This window comes from Rousettus aegyptiacus, unplaced genomic scaffold (genome assembly GCF_014176215.1).
Source record: "Rousettus aegyptiacus isolate mRouAeg1 unplaced genomic scaffold, mRouAeg1.p scaffold_m13_p_1, whole genome shotgun sequence".
Taxonomy (NCBI): Eukaryota; Metazoa; Chordata; class Mammalia; order Chiroptera; family Pteropodidae; genus Rousettus; species Rousettus aegyptiacus.
Genome location: NW_023416284.1, coordinates 86,790,314 through 86,811,534, shown reverse-complemented (window position 1 = coordinate 86,811,534; position 21,221 = coordinate 86,790,314). Strand labels below are relative to the sequence as shown.

The following is a 21,221-nucleotide window of genomic DNA, read 5'->3' as shown; positions in this document are numbered from 1 at the left end:
GCACAGGACTCTCCAAGGACAAAAGTGGATGTAGCTTATATAGGGCCATGAGTTGGGGGAGGTGGATTTTCAGGGAATCCTCTGGGTGGAGCAACCTCTGTTATCCAGTTCCATGACTTCTTACCTATGGCAGCGCTGCCTTTGCACAGTGGGTGGGGGAAGAGCTCCTCCCCTTGCAAGATGATTTCTTATTTCTCTCCCTAGTTGTAGGGCTTTGTTCACTTAGATCTCAGGCAACTCTGCTTGCTATTTGCTCCATGTTTCTGTCACAACTTTGATGTGGTCATAAGAGCAGATGAACAAAGCCTCTATCATCTATACCATTTTTACTTCTCTCAATAATGTACAGGTGTTTATGGAATGACTTGGATTTAAATCTTAGCTGGAAAATCAGTTAATTTGCTAAGCTTCAGGATTTTTTTTTGAAGCATTTGTGAAATGCTTTATAAATTAAAACTGGTATACAAGTAAATTTGATTCTTCTTATAATTAATAATTTGGACAAATTGCTAGGCAGCCTTCTCTAGGTAATGTCTGCATTAAAGAACAGAATAGTGAACACTTTGGATCAATCAAGAAATTCTTCTTGATTTTTTAGTTTTTTAATTAAATGTTCACTGAATAAAATTAAAAGAACACAGAAGTATAAGTTTTTATAATAAATAAAAGCTCAATAAACTTCTTCATCCTTCTCCCTAGTTTGGTATATATTCTTCCAGATCTTTTCCTATGAATATATTTTTTTCCCTAAAAAATTAGATTATCTACACATTCTTTCCTTGAAACTTGCTTACTTCAATCTGTAACATATTACATTCTCCCATGCCACTGCATACATACCTTATAATATTCAAAGGCTGCCTACTATATTATAGTATGTTTGTACCATGATTTATTTATTCTCCTACTATTTATTCTAATTTATTCATTTTTATTATTCTCTTTACTCATAATTTATTTTCCTACTGTTAGACATCTATGTTGCCTTTCAGTATTTACTACTACAAATAATGATGTAATGGACATCATTCTTATATTCTCACAGAATAATTTATGTAAGATATCTTCCTAGAAGTATAATTGCTGAGTCAAAGTTTTTTTAGCTTTGATTGATTCTACCAAGGTGTCATTCAAGAGGCCATACCCTTGCTTCCTCATGCCTTTTTATTTTCTTAACTTGGAGTCTCTAATTACTCTAATTAACAAAAACCATAATACATGCACTGCACTTCCTCAGCTATGATGACAAAACTTTCAATTAAAACACTAAAATAAAATTTTAAGTTAAATACAAATGTCAAAAGAAATTTACTAAAAGTTATATAACTTATGCTTAATTTGATTGTATAAAGACTATCTGAAAAAGAGCTGGAGAGAAAGAATCCCGTGCAATTATAGAAAACAACTGCTATAATATTTGAACCTATACCAAGAAAGCAAACTTTTCCATGAGGCATTTCCTGTCATAACTGGACAGACAACTCCTTTAAACACAGACTTATTTCAAGGTACGCTGCCTAATGTTGTTTTGAAACATGATACTCTTTAGTCAATACTACAAGAAATCAAACTTTGGAAACTCTGGAGATAATACTTACTTTATAAACCACATTTCCTGTTTTTAACCCCTGTGCCCTAAATCAGTTATCAGTCCTAGTCTACAGATATAAATAGATTGAAAAATACTATAAATATCCCACAATGTACTTTTTTTGGGTCAAACTGAAACACTACATGAAAGAACTCTGGGGTATTATTTTTTTCAAGAAAATTATCTATTCAATTACACTCTGAAAACACATTATTGAAATTACTGCCTATTTAAAACAAAGTAACCAAAAACTATATCAATACTGGCAGACAGACAGAAAAGCCTAAACAGTCTGCAACAAATTTAGCTTTTGTTGGAATAAAAAGTTTTAAGTCCCAGGGTCTTTATGTTTCAGTTTACTCACTCCTAAATTGATGTCTTTTCCTAAACTGAGAAATGTCTTTTGCCATATAGGGGATTTTTAAAATGAATACTCAAAGAAAGGATACCCTTCATATATAGTGTATGAATGAATAACCCTAGTCTCTGCAATTTTCTATTTTCTTTCTCAGGATCTTTTCTTTTTTGAGGAGGGAAGCTTTAATTAATATGAACTCCTAGCTTGGAAATATGAATAGGAAAACTTTCTACTCTGAAACCCGAAAATATTGCCAGCAGTGAAAATAACAGTAAAATTACAGTTTATTTGTTCCATTTGTAAGAAAAAATTATATTCATAAGAATTTATTAAGCATTCGCAAACTTCACAGACAAATAGATTTCAGGGCTCAATTATGGGCAAAAGAATTATGACCTCTCCCATTTCAAAGTTAAAGTCTGATATGTAAAATAGACTATACACTATACTAACATAAAATATTACAGAATACTTTACCTATTTAGTATAGAATTATCAGTTTCATTTGAAACATGATACACTGAATTTCAGACTTAATGGTAAAAATTAAAGTAATTTAATATCAACTGATAAACTCATTTCAATTTAGTCTTTTAGAAGAACAAAATTTTATTAGAAAGCAACTTTAATTAGAAAAGTGAAAGTGACAAGAGAACTTGATTCATTCCATAAATGCAAATAAATGCGTTTACACTGAGGCATCACATTTGTATATTTCATAAACCAGTCCATAGTAACTATTCAATTTTCAATATCTCAAGTTTTTTAAAGAAATAAGAATGACTTCATTTAAATCAAAACTAATAAATGCTTATGAGAGAAGCCAAACTAAAGAACATGGTACATGGTTCTGGCTGACTGCTTGCGTTAGAATCCTAGCTCCGCTATTTAGTTGTGTGTCCTCTGTGACTAAAAAAGTTAACATACAGAAAGCACTCTACCACTGCAGATGGTGTGAAAATTCCCAGCAGTACTATATATTTCATGGAACCACTATTGTATCCTCCTCACTGGAATCATTACTGTGGAGCAGAGCAAAAGAGTAATAAGGGTATGATTCTTATTTTCAATATATAATTCCATATAAAATTTAAGAAATAAAAGCCACTTATTACACATTTCAGTCATTAAACTAAATGAAAGACCCTAAATTAAAAACAAGTGAGTTATAATAAAATTGAAGGCAGAAATAAATATAATAAGCCAATAACTAACTTGGAGTTTAATATCTTATTTACATAGCAAGAAGTTTTAAAAAAATCTTTTAAGGCTTTTAATAAACATCTTTTAGAAGCCAAATTTTGACTATTAAAACTTGTTGGGAATGATAAGACCGACGTAAGCAGCAGTGTGGCACACTAGAAAAGGTTTGAACAGTGGCATTTGGGTTTGAGTCCCTGACTTGTGCAAGCTATTGATGCAGTCTGCACTTCTATTTCTGTAATACCAGCATTTAAAGATTAAGGACTACCAACTACAAAGGCATAGGAGCTCAATGCTGGCAAGGAGAAGGAGCAGAAGGGGCAGTAACAATGACTTGTTTCAGTGACAGGATTTTGTTTCTTTGATTTTTTTATAACAAAATCTTCATTCTAATATCTGAATTCTGTTATTTTTATCTTGAAGATTTTATTAATAATTATTTAGTGGCTCTTCCATCTTCGATATCAATGCTTGCTTTTATCATTCTATGAAATCTGCTGCTTAGGGCCCTGATAGTTTTATGCTGATTATTTCTCCAAAAATAAAAGCAACCCCTTTATCCTTTCCAGTATCTTTATTGTTCATTATAGTAACCATTATAACTTGGTCATACTTTGAAATGATATAGCATGAGCCACTATTCTGTCAGGGAAAATGTCAAGTTGGATATATACATTGTTCTCTTAGCAAGCCAACATTTATTTCTTCAGCTGGATGGGCCCTCGTTCAGGGCAGCTCTGCCTGTTTTCAGGTAAGGGGATGTGCCTCGCAAAGTACTTTCTTAATAGACTTATTTATAAAATATTAGGATATGCAAAATTACATTGTATTGTCATCCATCTGGTCTGATCCATTTCCTATATCCCACACAATTCTCCAGTAAAAGTGACACGGTTAGAATTTGGAGACAGAAGAACTGGGCTAAAGGCCATGACCATATTGTCCTTTATATTTGTGAGTCTGATTTTGATTAGTTTGTTCTTTTTGTTCCTTAGATTCTGCATATAAGTGAAATCATATTGCATTTACCTTTCTCTGACTTATTTCACTCATAACAATAAATAATATCCTCTAGGTCCATCCATGGCATTGCAAATAGGATTTCATTTTTTTTTTTTAATTTGGCCATTATTCCATTGTATATATAAACCATAACTTCTTTATCCAATCATCTGTTGACGAGCATTTAGGTTGCTTCAATATCTTGGCTATTGTAAATTGTGCTGCCATGGACATAGGGGTGCATTGATCTTTACGAATTATTGTTTTGGTTTTCTTTGAATACCCATAAGTGCAATTGCCGAGTCAAAAAGTAGATCCATTTTTAATTTTTTGAGAAACCTCCAGACTGTTTTCCATAGTGGCTGTACCAATTTGCAATCCCACCAACAATGTATTAAAGAATCCCTTTTCTCTGCATCCTTGCCAACACTTGCTGCTCCCTGATTTATTGATGATAGCCATTCTGACAGGTGTCAAGTAATATCTCATTGTGGTTTTAATTTGTATTTCTCTAATGATCAGTGACCTTGAGCATCTTTTCATATGTCTATTGGCCATCTGTAATTCCTCTTTAGAGAAGTATCTGTTTGGATCTTCTGCTCATTTTTTAATTGGATTGTTTGTTTTTTTTGTTGTTGTTGAGTTGTATGAGTTCTTTATATATTTTGGATATTAACCTCTTATCAGATGTATCATTAGTGAATATCTTCTCCCAATTAGTCGGTTGTCTTTTTTTGTTGTTGTTGTTGATGGTTTCCTTTGTTGAACAAAAACTTTTTAGTTTGATGTAGTCTGGTTTATTTTTTCTTTTGTTCCCTTGCACTGTTTCTTAAGCACCTGAAAGCATTAATACTACTTGTATGAAATGTTTATTTTTTCTTTTGTTCCCTTGCACTGTTTCTATAGGCACCTGAAAGCATTAATACTACTTGTATGAAATGTTTTCTTGTCAGGAAAAAAGGTTAAGACTTTTAATAATGCTCAAACTGAAAAAAAAAAAATTCATCCAGTTATTAAAGCATTCATTTGTTCAAATGCATATTGAGAATCCATTATGTAAAGACACTTTCCTTGGTGGGGACTCCAAAGGTGCCTAAGGCAAGGTGCTTGTCATTAAGAAGCTCAGTCTAAGTAGTCTTCAAAATTTTTTGATTATGCAAGTAATAGGTAAAAGAATTTTAAGCCCTCTTGATACATGTATTTTTCCATATAAATATATAAGATTACAGAATATATAACTTTTAATTTATAAAGATATGTGCCATTATATTAACACATTATGTGTTGCAAAAATATACATGTTAACTTATAGAATAATTTATATATATGTACATTATGTATTCCATGCATTATAAATAAGAAAAACAAATAGAAAAGGAAGCGATAGAGAAGAAATAGATTATTAGTTTAAATAAGCTAGGAGATGGTAAAACTAAAAAACCCTAAAATATCAGCAGGTTAAGACACGTCAACTAGGGGTTGAGGGGTCCGATCACTGTAGTCATTCAGGGATCTTGGGTTCCACTTTAACACAACTTCCCAAGAGTAAAGAGCAGGGGAGAAAGAGCAAGAAAAACCATGGATAGTGCTGAGGGCTCTGGCTGGGTGATCTAGGGTAGTTCCACAGGCCCAGTCTAAACTCAGTAGGTAGAGCAGTAAAACCCTTTCCCAGTGAGAAAAATGGGGACTTCAATGAACAATAATAAAATCTATTTTTTAAGTTTTACATTTAACAGTACAAAAAGTGTTTTGGAATTGAAATCAATGAGTTGGAGGTCTGGATCTAAGTTCATTTTATTTGAATACTTGGGTTTAGTGGCTTTCGTAGCTGAAAAAGTACTATACAAGGTATTACACAAAGATATGGATTTCAAAAAGGTATGCAATTGACTGCACTTACTAAATCATGATACTCTGTTGTCAAGATTTTTAGGTTTGCAGATATGAAATTTTCCTTCCCTTTAAAGTTAAAAGTATAACTTACACATAGTAAAGCACACAAATACCCATGTAACTATCATCCAGTTCAAGATACAGAATATTTATTTCCAGCACCCCAGTAGACTGTCCTGTACTCCTCCCAGTCAATATCTCTGTCTGAAAGGTAATCACTATTGTGACCTCTTTCTCCACCGATCAATGTGCTGGCTTTTACATAAATGCAATAATAAACTCATATGGAAGCAGATAGTATGTATTCTTTTGGATCTGGCTTCTTCTCAACATTGTGAGAACCATTCATGTGGCTGAACAGAAATTTGGTTATTCTCACTGCTATATAAAATTTTACTGTATGATTGCACCACAATTTTTATATCCACTCTACTACTGATGGACATTTGAATTGTTTCCAATTTTTAACTATTTCGACAGAGCTGCTATAAATATTGTTGGTTATGTCTTTTGGTGGGCATAAAAACTCATTTTCTTAGGTAATTCTGGAACAGGATCACTGCAAAAATGCATATTTATCTTTAGTGGGCATTTTCGGTTTTCCAATGGGAAGAGAAAAGCAGTAATGTATGTCCCACCAAAAACACTTCATCGTCAACATTATGTATAGTCTTGCTGAATATGGGACCATGTGTCCGAAAGTAAAACCTGCTCTAGTTTAAAAAAGAAAAGAATTTTCCATACCTATTTTCCTTAGCAGAAAAAAATAAGTTAGGGCATAAAACCAAAGGAGAAAAGTCTAAGAATACACATCAATTTCTCTTTTCATTAATATAACCCAGCCGAAGAGTACAAGAATATTAATTTCTTTCATACCATCATATTTAAAGTCCCTGAAGGTAGATTTTTGAGATTTCATAAACTTATTATTAAACTCCTTCAATACACAAGTTTGCTAAAAGTGATAAGCACTCTATGTTTAATTCTTAAAGTCCTTGTTCCTGTAATAATAGATTGTCATACCATTTGCAATTGGAAATGACAGTAATTTCAAAAAAGAAAAATGAGTTTTCAAATATATCACATTTATGAATTTACTCTAGTTGTCACTCATACATTTTGATTATTAGAGCGAGGTATTATAAGAGAATTGAAGTAAATTGATCTAAAAGAAAGTCTATATCCCATGTAAATGTCCTGTGCAAAATAAAGATTTTATTAATATTATCTCTAGTTTGCTTTGTTGATGTCTATTTCTCCAACCACTTAAAGTCTAGGCCCAAACCAAATTTTGAATTCGAAATATACCAATGTTGGACTGTTTCTACAATATTCAATTTATCATATTAATTAATTTTCTGATAAATGATAATCTGAGGCAGAGAGAAAAGTCCCAGTCTTGTTAACCAAATGGTCCTCTGTGGCCTAATATAATCTTTAACCTGGGCCTTGGTTTCCTCAACTATTAAGGGAAGGATGTGTCAGGTATCTGAGCCTTTTTCAGGCCTCAAAGTCTCCTTTCTATTGTGGACGCCCAGGAAACTGTTCAATGTTCAAGACACTGTTGTTTTAAAAACACACATATTCAAAAGTTCTACACTGTGATGTTCAGAATAGTTATCAAAATGGCTAATTATTAAGCTGCACTAAAAGTATCTTAGGGATAGCATTTGCTACTTAGTAAGAGAAGATGGTTAAGAACATTGGATGTGATTTAGTACAGTAGCTATTTACTAAAGGGTCTTTTATCTCTCAGGTTTTTCTCCTGCCATTGGGAGAGAAACAAAGAGATGGAATTTCTGATTTCAGTTTATGACAGATGAGAGGAGATGAAACATATAAAAATTAACAGAAGAGTGAGCAAAGTCACCTTTCTTAGTGCCTGGCGGGCACCACCAACATCCACAGGCTCTCAGGGCATGCCCTAAGGCAGAGATCAAAACAAAGGCAGGCCCACCAATGCACTTTAAACCTTTTCACAAGAACTGTTTGATGACAAATACTTTTAATTCAGGGTGAACATTAACCACAAAAGCAGCCAAGGTCACAAGACATAATAAAATAGCTGAGGTGGAGAAAAGAACGACAAAAGGATAGAATACATACAAGTATCTGTTATCTTGGTGTTTACTGTGGTGTACACAGTTGTGAGGTGTGTAAATGAGTTTTAAAAAAAGGCTCTTGGGTCTATAATTAGACCAAAAAAATTAATGTATAGTAAGGGAAAAAAATCCCTAACACTTTTCATAGGACCTTAAACACAGAAATTCCACATTCATAATTACAGAACATACATGCAGCTTTTCTAATGCCTTACTAACCAGAGGAGACCACTTTGGTGGAGATATGACATTTCACTACCATACTGGCAAAGGACTGTGATGTTAAAGGACAGGCTTAGCTGGTGTTGGCTTGAATAGAAGAGATGGTATTGCTGAAATATAAGAAACCACCAGGTAATGTGACTGCTGTCAACACTGCTTGTCCAACTACAGAACAGACTTTTGGATGAGATTTAATGAGGTGGTAAAATAGAGAGGATACAGACAAAGTATAGAAAGAGTAAAAGAAAGTTAAAAGAGAGGAAATTTTTCCATAGTTAATATCATTTCATTCCCTTCCAAAGGCAGATTCCAAGTCTGAGACAAGAAAGCACACAGTGAGCACAGAACACCTCAGCATACCAGAGATCAAGGAAGCATGACAAGGCTGCATCTCCAGGAGTGAGGGGCCTATCTGAAGAGGCTGCCTTAGCCAGAGAGGGTACAATCTGATTATTAAAAATATAACAACTACTATAATGAACTGAAACTCATTAAAATATGCTCAAACCAGGAGTTAATAAAAGTAATAAAAAATAAAAATTATCTTGTTGATCACCTTTAAAAAACATGAGGCAACCAACTCATTCTAAAAACTGTTAAAGAATCAAGTATTTATCCTGCCTTTCCTATAGAAACTTTTTACTTAGTGTTCCAGCTAACAATCATTCGTTTGCAATCCCTAAGAAAGTAATAGATCATGGCAACAATTACATATGGCACTAAAACCATTTAATAAAAGGTTATGATACATTTTTAAAGGGTGAGTCAAGCTGATAACGCTTAAATTCAATTTCAATCTTAACAACATAAAAATTGAGGTAACCAAACACTATATATCTCCTGGTGATAGTAAACAAAATTAAAACAAAATCAAACCTAAAACTGATAAAGCTTCTTTATTAATTACATATTTATAGGAAACACAGGGGAGAGAGGAACATGTTAAACGGTACCATGAAACAGCAATTTGAAAAGTGCAGAAAATGAGAATATCTACAGAATGATCGACCCTATTTATTCGACAAATTAGCTGAAGAAGAGACCTTTGAGAGTTAAAGGAAAAGAAAAAAATTAAGAGACTTATCAACCAAAGCAACATATACACCTTGGCTGAATCCTAATTTGAACAAATTCTCTAAAAAGCTTTGATGAGAATTTTGGACAGTAACTAGATATTTGATGAAATTATGGGATTGTTAATTTTTTTTTCTAGATCTGACAAAGGTATTGTAGCTGATGGTTTTTTTTTTTTTTTTTAAATAAGCCCTTATCTGATCTGTGTATGGTCAAAATGATCTAATGTCTTGGATTTACTTCAAAATAATCTATCTTGGAGGTAGTGGGGGATAAAACAAGATTGACTATGAGCTCATAATTGTTAAGGCTGGCCAACAGGTCAATTGGAATGTTTTACTATTCTAGTTTGTCTGAAAATGTCCAAAATAAAAAGTTTAAAAATGACTTAGATTGTTTATTTGCAAAATAGTACATCAGTTAACCCTGATGCCAGAAAGCAGTGTACAGCTATCAATTTAATACATAATAAAATAAATACTTTTACAGATAAGACATGCAATGAAGAAAATATGTAAGCTACAGGTCATCTCAAAGTTAATAAATTTCACATTGAAGACCGTTAGAGCCAAAATAGAGCTTTATTAAAAAACGCTTGGCAGACAAAGAAATTATAACCAAATGTCCAAAGCATTGTATAAATGGTTTTACAGTACTGATTCTAATACATTAAACTGCTTACAAAAAAGGAGAAAATGCCTGAAAAAAAAAGTGAGGTTAAATAATGAAACTGATTTTTAAAAAGATGACTATGATTGTCCTCCTTTAGAAAATATAAAATTGTTTTTCTCTTACAAATAGCTTGAATGCAAGTTTATTAAAATATGCTGCATTACATTTTTAAAATAAAATTAATAAAAATAGTCCAAGGAATTAATAAAAATGATTTTTTTTTCAGAGTTCAGTAAAGGAAAAAATTATTAACTTAGATCGCTCTCTTCAAAGATGAAGTTCACTCAACTGGCATCTGTTTTGATAAAAAATAGAATAAAGTGCCAAGTTACTCAATGACTAGAATGAAGAAAACTTATGTAGGATGGATCATAAGAAAAACTGCTACTTTACTGAGTGTTACTATCCATGTTCCAAATTCAGAGAACAGTTTTTTAAGTGTCCAACAAATAGCACCAGGAATATAATGTTCATAAAATTCTGCCAGGCTTAAAGAGTCTTCAGAATAATTTTGAAAAGGTAAAATTACATTTAAGAGATATTGGGTGTTACATGCATTTTATAATATTTTAATTATTTCTAAATGGGTAGTTCACATATTATTTTATCCTATTTAATCAACCAAAGTTCTCCTCTTTGCATTTACTCTACTCAATTAAAAAAAAAAAAGATAACTCAATCTGACATTCTGTTGAGAATATCGATTACTCTTAAAAACTAAACTGTAAATTGGTATTAACTCGATGTCTATTTTTCCCTATCACTTCTGGCTGGAATAATCTATGCTAAGGTGTTTCTCATTAATCAATCAACTAATTGGATAAATCTGTTGCTTAAGGCTTATTATGGGCCAGGAATCATTTAGGAACTATGGACACAGAAATGAGAAACAATGTCAAAGACCTGGAGAAAGAGAAGAGAGTTGATGGCATGCAGCCTCTAAGAGAGTAGCAGGGATAGGATCAGGAAGCAAGTGCAATTAGCCCTGGGCAGGCCAAGAAGGAAAGATAGACTGTTAAAGTCATAGACAGAACTGAGAGAAACAGAAGTGAAGGAGGTACTGATTGCTGGATTCTGTCATCCAGATAACTGGAAGTTTTTTGTAGAGTGAAAAACACTTTAGAGTTGATTTATAATTTTAAAAATTGTCTTTATAATTGATCCTTACACTATCGGCCAAGGTATTTTATTTTTAATGAGAATTCATACTTAAATTCTGAAATAATTCTCCTTATTTGTATATTAATGGAAAGCACAAGTATTTATTTGCTGAAATCCGCTCTTATGTTTTGTCTGAACACCTAGAGGTAGCTATGTCTTGTTAAAACTTTGTTTGGTTTTTAATAAGGGAATGGTGTCTCCCATTTCTTCTGGTTTCTATGAGTGGGATTTCCCCTTGACACTTCTGACCTCTATTTCACTCTCTACTCCTCTCCTACAGAGGTGGGACTTCTCAGCTGGTGGAACACAGATATTAGTACACCTTTTGGTTGGGTAGAGTAAATCTTAAACTCTTGAGCATGGGAATTTGGTCTCTTTCTTTTTTCCTCTCCACCCTGAACCAGTGTGAGGCAGTGATCCAGGCAGATGTATTTGCTCTGGAGTCTCAGCATTTCCCTTTGGTAGCCTATTTCAAGTCTGAAGACTAGGGAGCCCATATGGCTCTTATATCTAAACCATATTGTCTAGTATCATGTTTTTCATCTGCTGACTCTACTGTCTTATTCTTGGGCAGAGAAGAGGGGTGTTATTCTTGATTCACAATCTTCAAAAATTCAAATATTTTCCTGTCTTTCTTTCCATTTAGGTTGAGATAATGATGGGGTGAGAGTGTCTCTTTTTTTCGCTCTTCTCTAATTCTGAACATGACTGAACATTAGGATGATCTAGAAAGCTTTACTGTAATAGCCCTATATAGACCCAGGTACCAGCCCTAAAAATGTATTTTAGTAAACGCCTCAAAAAAATTTCAGAAGAAGATTTTCCCTATGAGTGGTTAGATGAATGTTTAAATAGGAGGTACTGATTTAATTATATAAATGGCAAGCAGCCAAGCCACTACCTCAGACAGAGGTAAGTGCAACAGCTCACTGAAATAGAAAGATATACTTAAAATCACACACACAAAAATAGTAATAGGATTAAAAAAGCTGGAAAAAAAATACAATAACCAATCAGGATACTCTTCACAGGGCAGTGGAAATGTATTCTCCTAAGGTTAACTTCAAAGAAATGATAATTTAAAAGAATATAATAGATGAGTATATAGTCAATGAACAGCAAAGAAGTTGCTTTTCACATTTTCACATAACCCAGTGGATTCTAGTTTTAAAAGAGGAAAAACATCTCAAGGCTTCAAGAAGATACAATTTTTAAAAATAAATGTGAAATCGTATGGGGATAAGAGTTATTTTTAGCATTTAACTTTTTAATTTTTGCCACTTTCTGCCATTTTTTCACCAAAACACCTGCTCTCTCTCACACACACTAGCAATCTTCCAAAAGGAGAAACGTGCACCACAGATACAGATGCTAAGATCAAGAAATAGTTTCAGGAGTTCCTCTAGCAAATTCTCATTTTAAAGATAGTCCAGAGTATGGAGAACATTAGTTGGTACACTCTTGAGTTTACTGGCTTGGTTCTCCATATATTTCTCAATTCTCAGAGTAGGACACACAATACTGAAGAATACGAATGTTTCCTAACTTAAGAATCACAATAATTTAATCTCATACACAATATGAGTTTCTCACACACTAGCTTCTCTATTTAAATTTTAAACTTGGAAATGAGGAATTGCTATCTTAAATTTGTCTTGGATATAACAGATTTGATAATATTTGCTGAATTTGTGAATGAAAAGAAAATATAACTGGAAAATGCTTTTTGAAGCCTTCTTGGAGGAAATATTTTACACTTTGAGTAAAGAGATTAAGACTGATTTCACTTTTATTATGTGAGTCTCAGTGTTCCAAACACATATATTTCCATATATATAAATTCAACTTAGACTAAGTTTGAACAGGCAACAAATGTATAGTTTTCTTTGGCCAGTGTGCAAAGCATAATTAGATCTTTTAAAATCTATTAGTGGTAAACGATAACTTGTATGATTGAAGGAGCATTCTGAATTCCTTTAGAAGAAGGAATTTGTACTATTTAGAAGAGAAAAACATCTGTATTTCCCACTGAATTTATATCTTTCATAAAGTACTAATTATTCGAATGTAATGTTTGGTGGTAGTGCATTTGTGGTAGGGTACAGAGTTGACTCTGCAGTAGAAATTTATCTAAATGCTTTAAGAAAAACTAAAAATGAAGCTAAGGGGAGAGAACTTAAAGTTTAACAGACAGAATAACTTTGCATATGGATTTATGCAATATCTGCTCAATGGAAGGAAAAAATTCTTATAATTCAGTAATTCAGCCATTCCTTAGGACATTTAAAAGTATGAAGGAAGGACTTTTAGACTCAGTGATGACTGTAACTATGTAGGATATTGTCTTATGAAACATTAGCATAGTTCCTGCCTCATACAGTCAGCAGTCATCCAATGATTGCCAAAACAGGCTCAAACAGGCAACTTACAGATGTTAGAGGTCCAGGAAAATCTACTCTAAATTGATAATTTGCTTTCTTAGTATAACATCCCAGCAACGTCTCTAATGTACATAATTGAGCAGTGATATATACTAAAGTAAGCAAATCGAAAGAAATGATTTTTTTCCTTTTAATTTTTAAACATATATAAGAGACTCAAGTCCTACTCTGGAAAGCAGTTTTACATACTTAATTTTAAATTTAATTATTTTTTTTTCTAGCAAAAAACGATATACTACTGAATGAAATGTGAAAATGTTTATCTGACAGTTCTCAAGTTGTAAATGTCTACTATATTTTATAATGTTAACTGTTATCTATTCACAGTTCATCCTAAGTGAAATCTAGTTGATCTTTCTTCTAACTCACCTAAGCTCACAGTTTACTCACCTCACTCCAAGATTTCAGGAATGGTTCCCTGCCCCTTCTCCTAACCAACGACCATGCCAGCTTGTCATCATTGCATTAAAATTTCTCTTAAAACATTACTTCAGATAATTTTTTTTTTTGGAAACCTCCAGCGGCTTAGAATGTTCTACCATACTTACTTCAATTTCCCAAATCCTGTTTGTTCCTCAAGAGACCTACCATATACATGATGGCAAGTCTGATTATCCTAGCTAATGGCAGCAGAGTCTGAGAGTTTGCAAGTCTTGAAGCCATTCAGATCAAGCAGGAGTCCCTGAAAATGGTGTATCTAGATGTTGGCTTGTTATCATGCATGTAAAAACTGGAGGTTATGGGATATATATTCTTATAAAGCTGACCATATTTAGAAAATTCTAAGAACAACTCCTACCCATTTCATTGTAATTCTAATAATCTTTGCAGTTATACAGAATTAATCTTTTTTTTTTAAATAAGATATTTAAAGAGAGCTATTAGATTTGTCTCTAATCCTTTCTCCAGGCTAAAATAGTCTGTTCTGACAACCGTTTTCACATAGCCTGGTTTTAAGACCAGATGATGACTCCAGGACACAGGAATCTGCAACTTATCTTTGGACACTACATTTTTATAATTGTAACTATTATTTCATTGGCTATTATGGGGCAGCTACACCACAGAGCACTTATAACTGCCAATATCTAAAACCTTTAGAATGTATGCATTAACTCTTACTAAGCTATTCTCTCTTACCTCTTGTATGTCATCCCCACAACTGTCCTTACAGAATTTACTATTTTTAGTTGTTGCTTCTCTAATTATACCATTTAATTTTATGCATGCTCTTTTCTAGTAACTCAATTTTTATTGTATGACTTTAATATTTTTTCTAGTCGGTGAATTTTTGAGGTAAAATTTACATACAGTGAATGCACAGTGTTCAAAACCAAAAGTGTACAATTTTTGGTTTGATAAAAAGTATGTAACTGTGTACCTACTATCACAATCATGATATAGAACATTTCCAAGGCTGTTAGTTTCTCATGCTACGTCTCAGTCAATCCCCAAAGGCTATCACCATTCTGGTTTCTGTCACCACAGATTAGTTAGCTGGTCCTTGAACTCCACTTAAATGGAATCCTATATTATGTCTCCTTTTCTATTTTCCTTTTTTCACTTAAGCATAAATATTTTTGAGATCTATCTACATTCTAGGTATTAGTAACAACAATGTAAGTAGTGCCCTGTTGCATGGATACTGTTGCATCGTATGATTATACTAAAACTTCATACATGCTCCTCTTGACTACTTAGGTTGTTTCCAGTTTGGGGCTATTATGAATAAAGTTGTGGTAGCTACATTGTACAGTCTATTTGTGCACTTATTTTTCATTTATCTTTGGAAAATGCCTAGAAGTGGAATTGGTGGGTCATGGGGTAGATTTACGTTTAGCTTTGTAAGAAGCTGTTTCCAAAGTGGATGCACCATTTTAAAGCCTTATCAACGATGCAAGAGAGTTCCAGTTGCTCCATATCCTTGTCAACATGTAATAGTGCTGCCAGTCTTTAATTTTAGCTATTCTAGTATATCTGAACTACTATCTCATTATGGTTTTACTTGCATTCCCCTGATGACAAATAATGGTACATACTTTTCATTTATTGGCCATTTATGTATCTTCTTTTATGAAATGTTTGTTTATATATTTACCCACTTGTTTCAGTGTATCTGTTTTGAAGACTTCCATTCCCCATGGAAATGTCTTTGTGTCTTTGTCAAAAATCAACTACGTATGTGTGGGTCTATTTTTATATTTTCTATTCTGTTTCATGCGTTTGTCTATCCTTATGTTAATACCATACTACGGTTATTCCAGTACCTTTAAAAGTCTTTAAATCAAGTAGTGTGAATACACCAACTTTCCTCTTCTTCTTTAAGATTGTTTTGGATATTTAAAGTCCTATACCTTTTCTTAAAAATTTTTAGAATCATCCTCCAATTTCTACAAAAAAAATCCTGTTGGAGTTTTGATTGGGAATGTACTGATCTATGGATCGATTTGGGAGAAGTGGCTGTTTAACAATACTGAGACTTTCAACAGAAAAACATGGCATAGCTATACCATGTACTTTGGTTTTCTTTACTTTCATTTGGCAGCAACTTTTAGTCTTCAGTGAAGAGGTCCTAAATGTTTTTTTTTTGTTGTTGTTGTTTAATTTATTCCTAATTGTATAAGTTTTGATGCAAATTAAATTTTTTAAAGTTGACATTCCATTTTTTCGCTGTATTTACAACTGTTATATTTTAAATATAACTGATTTTTGTATATTGATTCTGCATTATGAGGTCTTTATAAAGTCAGTTATTAATTATAGTAGTTTTGTAGATACCTTAGGATTTTTAACATACAGAGTGATAATGTCTCAGAGTGAAAACACTTTTACTTGTTTTGTATTATTTTTCAATCTTTCTTTGTTTTTCTTGCTCTATTACAATCGCTAGGACCTCCGGTGCAATGGTGAATAGGACTGGTGAAAGTAGACACCCTTGTCTCCTTTCCAATCTTAGAGAAAAATGATCCATATTTCATCATATAATATTAGTTATAGAACTTTTGTCAATCTTTTTACTGGGTTTAGGAAGTTTCCTTCTATTTCTAGTTGGCTAAGAGTTTTTATCATGGATGGATGTTGAATTTTGTTAAGTGACTTCTCTGTACCTACTGAGATGACTACATTTTGTTTTTAAGGCTGTTAATATAATGATTGAGTTTCAACTGTTTCACTAACCATGTGTGTCTGAGATAAAGTTCTCCTTTATACAGATAATACTGCTAAACAAATCTGTTAAAATATTGTTCTCCAATGTTGATGAAAGACACTGATCTGCAGTTTTCTTTCCTTGTAACGCCCTTGGTCAGATTTTTGGTTTGAGGTTATGTGATCTTCATACAATGAGATTGGACATGTTTCCTTCTCCTATATTTTCTGATAAAGTTTGTGCCAAATTGGTATTATTTCTTTTAAATGTTTCATAGAATTTACTAGTAAAATCACCTGGACTTGGAGTTTTACAAAATAAGGTTTTTGATTGTGAATTAAATTTAATAAGTTATAGGGATTTTTCTTGCATCAAACATGTATCTTTTTTGGAAAAATTAACCAAAAAATAAAAAACAAAACAGTTTGCTTTTTATATTTACCCACATATTCACCATTTCTGGTGCTTTTATTTCTTCCTTCAGATGTAAGTTTCCACCTACTGTTACTTTCTTCAGCCCACAATCCTTGTAGCACAGGGCTGTGGCTTTCTGCTGAAGGAGTAATCACTGGGTGCTGCAAATTGGAGAGCCTTCAGGTGAAAGCTATATACAGACAGATCTTGGCCAGTACAGGTTCACTTCCTTCAAAGGTTGAAGCATTCCTTTCAGTTTCTTTTTACTTTCTATAACCCTCCAGTGCTTCAAACACTTCTTTTCTATATTTTGTGCACACTTTTAAACTGTGGAAGGGTTAGCCCAATTCAGGTTCTTCCACCATTTCCAAAGACCAGAATTCCTCTGAAGTTTATATTTTTGATTCTGTGGTAGTATTAATTAATAAAGCATGTTAAATTTTGTCATTAATGTTAGGATAACCCATCACAGGTTTATATAAAAACATTGTAGAATCTTTGTATGTATAATGTAAGACAGTGCTAGAAAAGCTAATACTAGGTTTATCTCCATAAATCTGGCTAAAGTAGTTTTTATTCCTCCATTTTCAAACGGCTAATAGAATGTCAAACATTGTTTTAAAAAATCTTCCTGCAATGACTGTAGATTTCCCTGTAGGCTGACATCAAGACACCCTGGCTATAATTTTTCCAGCCACCCTGATTCCAAAAGCTTGTCAGGAAAAACTGTCGAATGACTTGCCAAAATGACTCCTGATTTATCCAGTGTTTCATTTCTTGGACTGTCAAATCAACTGTGTGTCTATAAAGAAAATAAGTTAGTGTTACAGTCACCTGTTTTTTTCAAGTGTGCTGATTCTATGAATAGTTTTCTTCGTTTTTAAAAAATACAAGTATTTTTTAAAAAATACAAGTATTTTTAAAAAAATACCAATGTATGCTCCTTATAAATATTTGAACACATAACTTTAAAGCAGAAAACTAAAGTTTTCCAAATTTCTACTTACCATCCCTTGTCAAGATACATTTGTACATGAAAAACTGTAAATCATATATTCTCTTTAAAATAAAAATGAGAGAATAATGAAAGCATTTGTCTACCAAATTAATTAGCAAGATTAATTTAAACTATCTCGGAACAATATAAAAAGCCAACTGTTTTGTTCTTGCATGGCAATGCCACATAGAACAACTTACATGTTGGGTATACATGACACATTTTAATTCAAATGCAACTGCTCAAATTTTAGGGAGTACACAAAGCTACCATGTGAGAATTCACAGGTCATATAGACAATATCTGTGTGTATGTGTATCCATCTGATCCATTAAAAAGGAGTGTGTGTCCAACTCATCCATTGTAATGGATGCATCTTATTAATTAGACATATCATAACTTAATCCATTAACTAATGAGCGTTTAGGTTGTTTTTTAGATTTTGTGTGTATAAAACAATGCTTCATTCAATAAACATCACTGTACATATTTCTTTCCTTGTATGATGTTTTTCTTAAGATAAATTCTTAGAATTTCTAAGCAAATTATACACACATATATATGCAGGTACTACACATACACACGTGACATAGCTGTGCCAATTTACGCTTCTAGAAAGATGACACAGGCTAGTTCGTTTCTTGGTACCTTTACCGAAAAGCAGGTATTATCAAGCTTTTTTAACATTTGCCAACTGGAATTTTTAAAAAATGACAACTGGATGCAATTTTTAATTTTCATTCTTTGAGTATTGAGTTTTAATATCTTTTCATGTTTACTAGTCATTTTAATTCTTTTGTGAATTTCAAGATTTTTGTCTTATACCAGGTTATCTACCTTTTTCTTAATAGACTTTTAATGGAAATTGTTAGCTCTTTGTCTAGCATTACAACACAGTGCTTTTAAGTAGGGGCTTGTGCTAGTTCGATTTCATAGCTGGATTTGAATTCTGAACCCCACCACTTCTTAGCTATGTGATCTAGGGCAATTTACTTACCCTCTGCTGTGCTAAATGGCTTCGTCTATAAGATGATGATAAAAATATCACTTACTTCTTGAGGTGCTAAGGATTACCCAGATAATCTATGTAAAGTCCTCTGACTGGCACATAGTACATACTTAATAAATGACAATTTATATTACTATGTGTATACATAGTAACAAATGTATGTGTCTGTGTATAGAAACATATGTGTATATAACAAATATATGTATGAACATAAATGCATACATACAGATAACGTATATAACTTATTATTTTAAAGGGCCCATAAACATTTTCATGATCCATTTGCTCAAAGAGCAACATCAAGCTTTGAGGTCTATAGTTTTCCATTTTTTGAAAATCAAAGAGACTATTTTCCTTATCCCTATTCTTCTAACATTTCTCTTATTCTCTAGAAATGCTAAACTGACCTGAACTTTGAATTACTTGAAGTTATAAGATGCATGAGATAATGTAATTATGAATTGGCTCTTACAGTGTTCAGACAATGAAAATGTCTGAAAAATAAGATTCTGAAAGGTAGAGTTCTCAATATAAAATTAAAATTCTCTTGAGTAGAATAAGCATAGACAAGCAGAGCTGTACAAATGCCTTTGTCTCCATTATTAGATTTACATTTTCTCTTTCTTCTACTTCCTTTAATGCTGCCTAGCACGCTGGACTGACAATGTACACTTAATAACTCTTATTCAATGATGAAACTGAGTACTACTATGGGGCCTATAACCTGACATTTTACTGATACAGGAAAAATTATTCTGCTCCAGATTATATATATCATATATATACCAATACTCTTTATGCTACTATATTTTTAGAAGGCACTATGATTATTCATGTTATGAATTATATAAATGTCTTCCCTTCTCTTTATAACTTTAATAACTACAATATAAAAGCATTTTGAATTAAAAATCAGAAAAGTACTTTACTTATACAAAAATAAAAATGGTTAAAATTCATTTATTAAATATCTTTAAGGAATATATATATAAAATTGTATGCTTTTTTAGATAAAAAAAGTTAAAACCAATATTTAAGTGAAAAGTTGAAGGATTATTTTTCTTCAAATGTTTTAAAGCTATAAACATCCATGTGAGTTTGTAAATGGAGACCAACAATATTCTTAATTTAGCTAAAATTTATTAAATATAAATATTCTGAGCTCTTAATAATTTTAGATACTAGAACAAACAGTTTGGTGACTCAGAACTAAGCAGAATAATCTTTCCTGACATGTATACAAATTAAGAGGTGATAAAAATTTAAATACTTAACATCAGGTTATAAAAGCATAGCTATGGCTTTAATGGGATCTCTTCTTGAATCATGAAATTAATCGACTGGGTTTAAAAAAAAATTACTATATAATCAGAAACTATTGCTAACTTAAGCAACAAGTAATCAGCTACCTATATGATTTAAAAAATTTAGTTTTTGGAGATGAAAACCTTAAAGATAAAGTTGTTAATTGAAATTATTTGGGAAGATTAATAGTCAAACTATTTTGGCTGCTCACTTTACATGAGGTCTCAACTTAAGTCAACTCTCAACAAACTAAAAATCACTATATGACTATGCAAGACCAAGTTCAGTTAGTGATCTCAAAGTCAAAAATACACAAAGAGGAGAACTAAATACAGTTTACAAAAGTGAAATGAACACTGACATTAACTGTTATTGGAATCTGAGAAAGAGTATTGCTGACATTGCAGTGCCATGTACCATCTGCTCCTAAATGATGTTTATCTCTAAAAAGAAAGAAAGAGCTAAGTAAAAGACCATGCCACTCAATGCCACACTGATAACAAAATATTAATTAAAAAAAAATTATCCAGAGGCAACAAACCATTATTATTTACATCATTGGCTTATGCTAGTTCGATTTCATAGCTGAGAAAATATGAGGATATCCTCACTGAGCTGAGCCCTTGTCC

At 32.4% G+C, this 21,221-nt stretch overlaps 1 protein-coding gene across 7 annotated transcripts in view; it reads right to left on the bottom strand.

Annotated features, from left to right (window-relative positions):
- EXOC2 (exocyst complex component 2) overlaps positions 1-21,221 on the bottom strand; it is a 193,205-nt gene that overhangs the window by 20,870 nt on the left and 151,114 nt on the right. Inside the window, exon 24 of one of the 7 annotated variants that reach the window (XM_036237603.1) lies at positions 10,280-10,412. The exons of 5 other annotated variants lie outside the window; for them this stretch is intronic. In XM_036237603.1, the coding sequence (XP_036093496.1) occupies positions 10,402-10,412 (11 nt within the window). In that variant the 3' untranslated portion in view covers positions 10,280-10,401. Of the gene's footprint in view, positions 1-10,279; positions 10,413-12,507; positions 18,084-21,221 lie in introns of those variants that run through there. One more of the 7 variants, XM_036237601.1, reaches the window with a different exon arrangement.